Genomic DNA, 10,540 nt, shown 5'->3' with positions numbered 1-10,540 from the left:
TCAGACAGAGAGCTAAACTGTCAGTTAATTACCCCCTGGGTCTCAGGCTTTCACTGGGGCCTTCTAAAATACACAAAACCAAAGTGAAGGCAGGACACCATTAGCACCACATAATTCAAGCAAACAATCAATGTGTTTACTCTGCCTGGCTACTGACCACCTGCCTTCCATCCCACCAGGCAGGTCTCTCTATATAGGCTGTCCTGTTCACAGTCCTGTAGAGTGAGCCTCTTTGGGCTTCACCATCTGTGAACTGAAAGGAATCTTGGGGTCTGATAGCATGCATCTGCTTTTACTTCAATTGCTTGTGCTCCTGCCTCTGGGGAAGGCTGGCTGGTGCCTGGATGACCCTGGAAGTCATGGTTCTTTTTCCCTCCTGCTCCTAGAAAGGAGCCGCCGAGAACTCTCCACCAGCAACCAAGAGGAAGCTGAGGACAAGCCGGATCTGTTTGTTGCAGTGCCACACCTGATAGGCACCAGCCTGGCAGTGGAAGACCAGAGGCAGAAAGAGAAGATGCTGTCCATGTTTGGCAGGATCTGGAAGAAGCCTGAGAGAGAACTGTACCCTCTTGGGGACTTAGAAAGTGAGTACTCCCCACCTGGGACCCAGGCCCTCCGTCAGCCAATGGAAAGGAAGAAAATAGAGAAGTCTCCTCTTCAAGAAGAAGCCAAGAAATTCTGGCACCACTTCATGTTCAGAAAAGGTCCAGCCTCTCAAGGGGTCATCTTGCCCATCAAAAGCCATGAAGTACATTGGGAGACCTGTAGGACAGTGCCCTTCAGCCAGGTATGTGTCCTGGGGGTAGAGTAGATGGGGGTTTGCAAGATGGGAAACAGCTGAGACAAGGAGAGAGGAGGAAAAGCATCTGTGGGGAATCAGTCTTGCTTAACTTCAAACTTGGTCCTAGATAGTCACCATAGGATTTGGTAAAGTATGATCTTATTCCTTATATCTCCTTCTCATCTCTCTGTTATTTCTTGGCATGCCAGATATGCTACAAGAATGGTATAATGGTACTGTCAATATGATAATCAAAGGACACAGAGCTCTGTTTTATTTATTTATTTTTAGACTGGGGGTGTCCTATCCAGAGAAGTAAGTCTGCCCTCAGTTAGGAAACTGGGAATACAGAGCAATCACCAGGACTTATTTGTAGCTACATCTCTGCACCTCTGGAACGTGGGTGAACAGATCAACTCCTTCTGTAGATAAGGTGGGACGTACTGAATTCTTCCCCAAACAAATTTCACATTCATTGTGACAGTCTTAATCTATTTCACACCTAACCATAGGTTTATGAAAGTTTCTTTAATAGTTGTCAAAGCTATCCAACTTTTAAAAAGCTATCCCACAACCTCAAACTATATTGAGATTCTTGGGACAAAAGTTGCTGTGTTATTTCTAGTATTGTGATAGAAAATGATTTAGTTTAACTTATTTTTACATAAGCTCTCAAAAAATAATCTAGATGTGATATGACACCCCCTACTCCACCCTATCTCCGGATTTATGTTGTATTGGCTGACATATACTTACCATGATCAATTCCAATTCTATTAAGACAAAATGCATCAGATACGTAAACATGAAGATGTTGAACCAAAAGCAATGCAGGGAAGAGTAAAATTTCACAGTCCAGTAACTCTACCCAATTAAGCAGGCAGTGTTATAAGACAATTGACTGTGTGAGGCAGTTAAGTATTATGCCTGCAAAGGCAAGGATATGCAGCACAGACAAGTCAATTATCAAATAATAATGACTGCTTTGTGGCCCATGTGCAATTAGAAAATTACTTCTAAGAATTGAGCCATCAAATTTCCTTTGAAATTCTTATTTTGAATTATATTGCTAATTAAATTAAGATGTTTGATTCTTGTATATTTTGGAAGGCACATAAAACTAGGTGTATGAGGTTACGAGAGAGGCAAAGATGATGTAACAGGTGCATGCATTGCAATTTTGCCATGCAACTTTGTAGATTTGAATGCATCACAGTTCCTGCAAAATAGGACAGAATTAAACTTGTGATGTTCTGGTCTATTTTATGATCAATTGAACAAACTATGTATAGAGAGCCTACTATGGGAAATGTACTGTGAGGAATAAAATAGTAACACAGAGTACTTAAATAAGAAGTTTGTCATTAGAATTTTTCCAATTGGTCACATTCAACTAGACAAAATGTCTTAGTCTGACATTTATAGTACCAACTATTTTCATATTAAGTTGAGGATACCAAAAGGCTAATAATTTACTCAATACATTTAGTTAAGTTGGCTTTATGCCCTAATAGATACCCTCACTTGGACATTACAAAATGTATCCAAAATGGAAAAGCTATGGAAATTTTAGTCTGTTATCCTGATTTACACTCTCTAGCTTCTTTGCATCATGTACACTAGCGAAATGACTCAAGATAACATAATGGAAATGTGTTTGTCTTTTAGACCATCACCCATGAAGACTGTGAAAAAGTCGTTGTTCAGAACAACCTTTGCTTTGGGAAGTGCGGGTCTGTTCATTTTCCTGGAGCAACGCCGCACCCCCATACCTTCTGCTCCCACTGCTCACCTGCTAAATTCACCACTGTGCACTTGCAGCTGAACTGCACTGGCCTGGCCCCCGTGATCAAGGTAGTGATGCAGGTGGAGGAGTGCCAGTGTGCAGTGATGACAGAGCATGGAGACGGACACCCCCTTCAGGCTGGCTCCCAGGATTCCTTTATCCCAGAGGTTTCAACTTAAAAAGTTCTCCCACTATTACCTTTGAAAAGGTAAACCACAAGAATAAGGCAATGGTTATTCAGTCTGGAAATGATAAGTGGGTACATAATGCTTAAAGGGAAAGGTGGTTTTAAAAGTAGTTACAAGATGGCAATATTTAGAAGAAATAGTATTTTTCTAGTTTTTAATAGATGTTTGGAATCTAGTGATGGCTCTACCACTAACTGGTTGTAGAATGTTAAGGAGCTGTAGAAATTTGCACCATCTAAAGCTTTTTATCTACAAATGAGAGACTTGTCCCAGTTGATTGCTAAAGTCCTTTCCACTACTGGTACATGGTTGATTTTCTCCAAAATTTTAAAAGCCTTCTATCTAAGGAAAAGAAATAAACTACATCATAAAAATGGGCTTCTTCAATAGCTTGTCAAATCACCAGCAGGAACAAACAAACAAACAAACAAAAAAAGTTGGAATATTTTTAGGAGGGATTTCTCATGCTTGTAGCTGCATTTGTGATTCAGGGAATGTTTTGCCTTCTTCTATCAGATGATTCTTTTCATAGATGTTTGAAGTAACTTGCTTGGTTTCTCCTCCCCTCCCATCTTCCTCCTCCTTTTTAAAATTGTTTTTTTTTGGGGGGGAGGGTTACTGGGGATTGAACCCAGGTGTGCTCTACCACTGAGCTACAAACCCAGCCTTTTAAAAATTTTTTTATTTTAATACAGGGTCTTGCTAAGTTACTGAGGGCTTCAAACTTGTGATCTTCCTGCCTCAGACTCCCACGTAGCTGGGATCACAGGCATGCACTTGGCCTCCCCATATAAAGTTATTAATGTCTGGTGTCTGTCTTTGAAGAAGTAACATTGATGCTACTTTTAGCAGTTTACATAAGGAAGAGGAACAATCTTTGGTAGCCAAATAGCTACCTATATTATGAGAAAGAAAAACTATATGACGAGAACCATGATTAAAGCTCACTCCAAAAACACTAATGAAAGTAAACAAGAAATTCAGCAGAGGTCAAATTAAATAAATTGTAAATAAATAATTTAAAATTGAAATAATTTATGGTGAAATATCCACATGGCTTTTGAGTTAGGTAATAAGTAAGGTTTCTGAGTTTGGATCACTGTTTTTGAGTATTGTATAAAACTTTGTATGATAAATTCTACTCAGCAAAGGCCACAATGAAAAGGTCTGACAATATTCTGAATGTTTTGATGTATTGAATTTTAGTGTATGAAACATTCTGGAAAATGTTGTGGCATGTAAATATCTTATGTTTGGCCCTTATTTGTTTTGCCTGTCTCATCATTTAAAGGTACCACTGGGACATCAGTATTAGAAGTGTTTCTGAATGTCTTTGTGGGCTTATGACACTGACCCATGGGTTTCTTCTGACTTTGTAAGCAGCCTGTGGTTTAAGCCTTTGAACCACTGTCGTTTAGCAATTGTCTTTCCTGCTGTATTTATTTGTATGCATACATTGTGCCGAATTGACTTTTCCCAACCAGATTATTTTTTTATAATTGTTCAAAAATTCATTTAAAAAAATTACTTGATTTGGATTCCTTTACTTCAGTACATACACATGCGAGCACGTGTATGCACGCGTGCCTACACACAAACACACACACACACACAAGCAAATGTTTCATGGAATAATAACTAATTATTTTTTTGAAAAGAAATCAATTTAAATTTTAATTCTATTCCTCTTTAATCACACTATCTAACATGGTGTTTCAAAGAAGCAAATGCATTTATATTTAGTGTGTATTATGAAACACATCAATGTAATAGAATATGAGCTACATAGATACACATGTGACATTTACAACAGAATATATTATACCCTTTGGTGGTCAAAAACAATCTAATTGGCCAATATGTGGTCATAAGGATAAAATTGTTCAGCATTAGTGATATCCCAACTGGTCAATATATTTTGATGCCAAAAGCTATTGAGCAGCTGTCTAGTTTGCAACTGCCTTACTCTGATTATGTAAACCTATCTTCCCCAATTGGAATCTCCCTTTTCCTCACATCTTTGCATATATCCCTTTTATCTGTACTTGCAAATAGACTCTCAAGCCCAGGCTCCAAACAGCTCTCTCTTTCATTCAAACACTGTTCTGCCCTTTGCTCACATGTAAATTCCAGATGGGAAAGCTGATAGCTCCATTGGAACTAACATTAATGGAGTGATAGCGTGAACCTCATGAAATGGCCCATTTACAACCAGTTTAATATGTAAAAAGGGCAGTTTTTAATGTTTCAACATAATATGTGGGAGTGTAAGAAACTGGGAGGAAACACACAAATATCAGACATCTATTAATGTCCAGATAATGTGTGATGGCTTTTAAAGAAAGTACAAAATCTAACCCTTGCAAAAACCATGTGATGTAGGTAATCACCCCATTTTATAAGGGAGAAAAAGAAGCCTTTAAAAAGTTTGAAAACATGCCGAAAATCACATGGAATATGCTTTCTTTGTATTAAAATATTTGCTCATTGGTCCTCCGTCAATTTAGATTGAGGTCTCCTACCCAGAGGCCTCAGAGAGAACTTCTTACCTTTTACCTACCTCTCACATCTGAAGCATATTGGTGTCATCTCTTAAATAGAAATTATCCCTAGGTTTTCAGCTAAACATTGCCCTGGCTTGCTTGGTCCCCAAGGCAAGCCCCTTCATAAATCCTGGCCTCATTTTCCTCTCATAAAAAAGGTTGATAATGATTACCTCAATATTATTTGATAATCAACTGTAGGTAACAGCACTTCAGAGAAACTTTAGATCCCATAAAACCACAAGGTATTAATTCACTTTTCTCCTTTCAGACTTTCCTCTTTTTGTTATTTTTTTAAAATTTGTTTTGAGAAATTTTAGACATAAAAGCATAGAAAAGGATTCTATAACAAACACAAAATTCTCATGGCCAGAATAGATGATTATCATTTTGCCATCTTCTGCATTTAGTCATTTTTGAAAAAGAATTAAACCATTTGGGATATAAAGAAATTTCCCTCCATGAGATGCTGAGTCCCATCCCTCAAACTCCCACCCACCCTACATTCCACCCCCTGAAGATTTTTGTTTACACTTCCAATTCCTAGTTATATTTTTGCATTTCTATTCACATCCATAATCAGTACAGGGTATTATTTTTATATGTGTGAGGATGTATTTGTTAGTGTGCAACATACAGCTCTGGGGGGCTGCGAATACAACAAAGGTACTGGTCAGATAGGATCCCTGCTACTATGGAGCCTCCATCCCAGCAAGGTGAGACATAGTTCAAAAATTAATCAATTTATCCATCAAGCAACTGAAAAGGAAAAATATTAGATGGCTATAAGTGGTATGCAAAGGAGTAAAACAGGAAAATATGCTAGAGATTGATAATTTTAGATTGAGTGGTGACATTAAAGCTGTGCAATTTTAATTATCTGAATGAATATTCTGCAGAAGGGTTTTTACGTTTTTTTCCTCCATACATGATGCTGACTTGTTCTTACAACAGTTTTTTAGAGGTTTTTTCCGTATACATTTTATTTGTATTCTAGAAACCTGGAATTTAGCATTCCCTTCAGTGAAGTTTTAACCTAGCTTTGATAAAATTATTTTCTCAGCATATGTATTTTTGGGGGCATGTAAAGACACAGGTTTGTTTCTTGCACACAGGATGTATTCATCACAGGTTGGCTCTATCTTGGCACCATATTACTCCAGGATCCACACTCTGGACTGGAGCACAATGGTTCATTCCACACTCTGGAATAATAATGGTCTTCCTGTCTGAAACAAAGAGTGAGAACATGGTGAATGGTTTATTAAAGATTTTCTGAAATACACCACAAAGGACTTTCATCATATTTAATTGTCCAAAACAAATCATATGGCAAGCCTGATTTCAATGGGACTTGGAATTATAATCCTCTACCAAGGTAGGCTATACAATTTCCTTAACCTGTCAACTGAATTTCTAATTCAGATGTCAATTATTCTCTGATTTTTTTTAACAGAGAATTTATTCTATGTAAGTCATTGTGCTAAGAACCTTAGGATATTCAAAGATAAATAAGATGTCACCCCAAGGCTGATAATGTAGTAGCAGAGAAAATATATGCAAATTATAAGGCAAAAATAATAGTAGCAATAATAAGAGCTACCAATTATTGAGGCCTTACTGTGTGTTTGTATGCTTCCGATCCCTTATCTCCAAAGAGGGAACATTTTAACTCTCTTTCTCCAAGGATATCGAAATTTAGAGGAGTTCATTCATTCCGTACAAAATATTTATGCCTGTCTATGATAAGCCAGCCACTGTGCAAGGTGCAGAGAATATAAATGGTTACAAGATGACCTGACCTTAGAAGCCTACCATCCAGGAACAAGTAACTGCATGTTTTTGCTTTCCATTTGTTTTTCTGTTTAGCTTAAAATGATGACCTCACCAGCACATCCCTGTTCTCAAACTCAAACTCCACTTTCCCAGTAAAACCTTTCTTAATCCCAGACAAAGTCAGGTGCATCTCTTACACGATTTCATGGCACTATTTACCTTTACTTCATATCTCTCATCTCAATTCAAAATTATACCTTTATTTGCATCATTATTAATCAAACTGTAAGCTTCCTGAGAACAGGATTCATATTGGTTTTTTTTATCATTGTAATTAATGCCTAGGAAAAGTACTCAATATTTTTTCGTTTGCATGTAAGAAACAAAATCAATAGATATCATATACTTAACATATATCATGTGTCTATAAAACAACTGTGCCAAGATTATATTATTTAATTATTTATATTATTTAATTTAGTCCTCATGTAATGTATGAAGTAGGGAGTATAGAACATTTTATTGCTGATGATGCTAAGGCTCAGACAAATAAACTTTTCAAAGTATCACTTCTTAGGGAGTGGCAGAAGCTGAATGACTCCTAAGCTCAATTTCTTTCCTACTATGTCATACTGATTCAAGATAGAAAAAGATGTATATTTACATATGTACATAAGTGGATATATAGACTTTTATACATATGCATATATATTCTATGCATATAGATACATATATATATGCATGTGCATATATAGAATATGGCAACCAAGGTTAAACACCTCACTCATCTAGTCATCTATCCTAAAACCCATTATCCATGCTTGTTTTCAGGTAACATTGAGGAAGCTTTCAACTCAAGTGCCAGAAAACACAATGCAGAGTGCATAAATTATAAAGGGATTTATTATTTCACTAGAAGTCTGAAGGGCAGCTAATTCTTTAACTGGTCAAGTGCAGCTCTACCATTTCATTAGGAATATGGGTTCCTTCTTCTTTCATCTCTATCAGTTTCAGGATATCCTGAAAGCTAAAACTCTGCTCAGTCACATCGTGCTGTTGCAGCTCCTGACATTATAGGTTTCACTCTTCACATAATACTGTCCATAGCAGAGAAAAGGGATTCTCCATTGGGTGCACTTCCTCATGCCTATAATCCCTGCTACTCGGGAGGCTTTGGCAGGAGGACCACAAGTTCAAGTTCAGCCTTAGCAACCTAGCAAGACTGCTTCAAAATAAAATAAAAAAGACTGGAGATGTAACTTGGTGGTAGAGCTCCCCTGGGTCCAATCCCCAGTACTCCCACCCCACATACACACACAAAAGGATTCTCTTCCACTCATTTCCCTTTTAAAGAGCTGAATAAAATCAGTTATGCCCAGGATAACTGAATAATGGAACAAAATCTTTGTTCTTATAGCAAGAAATAAGGAGAAGATACCTATTGGGTAGTTAAGCAACATCACGCCACAGCTGTTTCTACTTTTAATGTTGTTTCCATGATTTATTTCCTTGTCTTTCTCTCTAGATTGTAAGCTACTTAACAGCAAGTCCTGCATGTCATGCATCTTTGATACCTTTCTGCTTGTATTGTTTTCTGTTTTATATTTACATATATACACAAACATATATACATACACATAAAATCTATAATTTTAATGCTTTATAGGGAGTAAATATTCAATTCATGTAAGTTAAATGAATGAATTTTAGGAATTGCTTTTGGAAGGATAGGCAGCATACGTATGGGGAGTTTTGAATAGAAGCCATCGGGTTTTAAAAATGTATGTGGTAGGCAATGTGGAGTTTTAAGCAGATTAGGATGGTATGGGTTTACAGGAGTAGTTTCAGAGGAGTCCATGAACCCCCTGAAATGTGTGCAAATATTGTGGGTGTTCAGAAGGTCCTGAATTTTCATGAGCTTCTTAAAGGTTTCCATGAGCCAAAAATTTTAGCAGTGGGTATAATAAATTGGAATGGAAAGAAAGCATAGAGGCCAGAAGAGCTGGAAGAAATCTTGGAAATCATGTGCACAAAACTCTTCCAACTGGAACTCAGGAACGTCAGGTTTCCATGTTGGGAACATAGGAAAAATTTTGAAGACATGTCCGTGGGTGCTCTTCACCTGGTTTAATCTCAGGTTCATATCCAGGAGCTTGCAGTGATGAAAGGAGTGAGCAATAATATCCCAACCAAAGGATGGACTTTCCTGTAATACTAGTTTTCTACAGCCCAGCCTCACTTCCCCACCCACATTTCCTGAAGTGGCTTAGATTTTCATTCATTGCTTTCCTTCCTCGAATTGTTTTGTTCTTCTCCTTTCCTCTAAAAGAAACACTCACCAGTGGCCCTCCTGTTGATGAGGTCTTAGGTTAATGTTTTCCAAGGAAATTGTCACCACCTCCTCTTGTCAACTTACTAAGCCAAACACACCTCCTTCATGTCCAAAAACCAAAGAACAGGAATTTCTGGTACGTGTGCTTTGTAGCTTGCAAGCACATCACTGAAAGGAAACCTGAGTCCTGCTCAAACTTCAGGCAAGAAGTAGGTGAAAATGTGATGGATAGACATATCCTACATCATACTAGACCCTGAAAGGATGCCCTTTTCAAAAGACCTGGGGACTGTAGGACTTAATAGTATCTTTGGACATGAAGAAATGATGGCCTAGAGAGCTCAGGACCATGAAAATAGTGTAAGCCTATAATTGAAGGAGCTTCCAGATATTCAGATAGTAGCAAGAAGAGAGACACTATGCCCCATTTTCCTGCTTGTCCTTCAAAGTGATTATATGCTGTGGCATAGGTCTGTGGAAAATTGCAAGGCAGGTAAAAAAATTTTTTTGGCATCTACTTTTCCTGCTTTCTGCTTCTGAACTCAGTCTTAGGCTCCCTTATCCTTGTTCACCTCATTTCTGAATTTTCAAATTATCTATAATTCCCTAGAGCTTGTAACTAAAGTCTATTATTCCACTGATTGATTAGTTAAATTAATATTTATTTAAAATCTAGTTAGTGTTAGGCATTGGGTTGCTCATTGGGATACCGAGAGGGCCATGACAGGCACCTGCCCTTGAGAAGATAAATTTGCCTGGCTGAGGAGTTGGATTTCATCCCAGAGGCAACTGCTTTTTAACCCTGTTTGTGTATTAGTTATCTGTGGGCATCTAAAATACAGTAATACTGTTCCAATGGGTCAGCAGACTTGGTGGATAGCAGACATTGCTCTGTAGGTTTTTAAAACTTCACAGGCATTTTTGCTGCTAGGCCAGGTAATAGGAAATTAGGGAGTCACTAAAAACTTCTGATCACAATAATTAGGAACAGTTGCTCAGATTTCTTTTAGAAAGAGAACAATTGTGCTTTTTCTCCTTTTGTTTGTTTTTGCAGTACTGGAGATTGAACCCAGGCATGCGCTACCACTAAGCTACATTTCCCAACCTCTTTATTTTCTAGTGTGCAACAGGGTC

General features: G+C 37.7%; 1 protein-coding gene across 1 annotated transcript; it reads left to right on the top strand.

Annotated features, from left to right (window-relative positions):
• Positions 1–280: 280 nt before the first annotated feature.
• On the top strand, positions 281–2,746 carry Cer1 (cerberus 1, DAN family BMP antagonist). Its single transcript, XM_046467309.1, has 2 exons — positions 281–787; positions 2,450–2,746. Exons 1-2 carry the CDS (start codon positions 281–283, stop codon positions 2,744–2,746), a joined length of 804 nt encoding a protein of 267 aa, XP_046323265.1.
• The last annotated feature ends 7,794 nt before the right edge of the window (positions 2,747–10,540 follow it).

This window comes from Marmota monax, unplaced genomic scaffold, assembly GCF_021218885.2.
Source record: "Marmota monax isolate L192 unplaced genomic scaffold, Marmota_monax_Labrador192_F-V1.1 WCK01_AAM20220418_F8-fsc00033, whole genome shotgun sequence".
In the NCBI taxonomy this organism is placed as follows: domain Eukaryota; kingdom Metazoa; phylum Chordata; class Mammalia; order Rodentia; family Sciuridae; genus Marmota; species Marmota monax.
Note: the sequence above shows the minus strand (reverse complement) of the source record. Positions and strands in the feature narration are given on the sequence as shown.

Bases quoted from the DNA above. Each gene is read 5' to 3' on its own strand.
- Cer1 (XM_046467309.1), top strand. From the start codon at position 281: ATGCATCTGCTTTTACTTCAATTGCTTGTGCTCCTGCCTCTGGGGAAG. The intron at 788-2,449 runs GTATGTGTCCTG...TTTGTCTTTTAG, and splicing joins GGACAGTGCCCTTCAGCCAG to ACCATCACCCATGAAGACTG.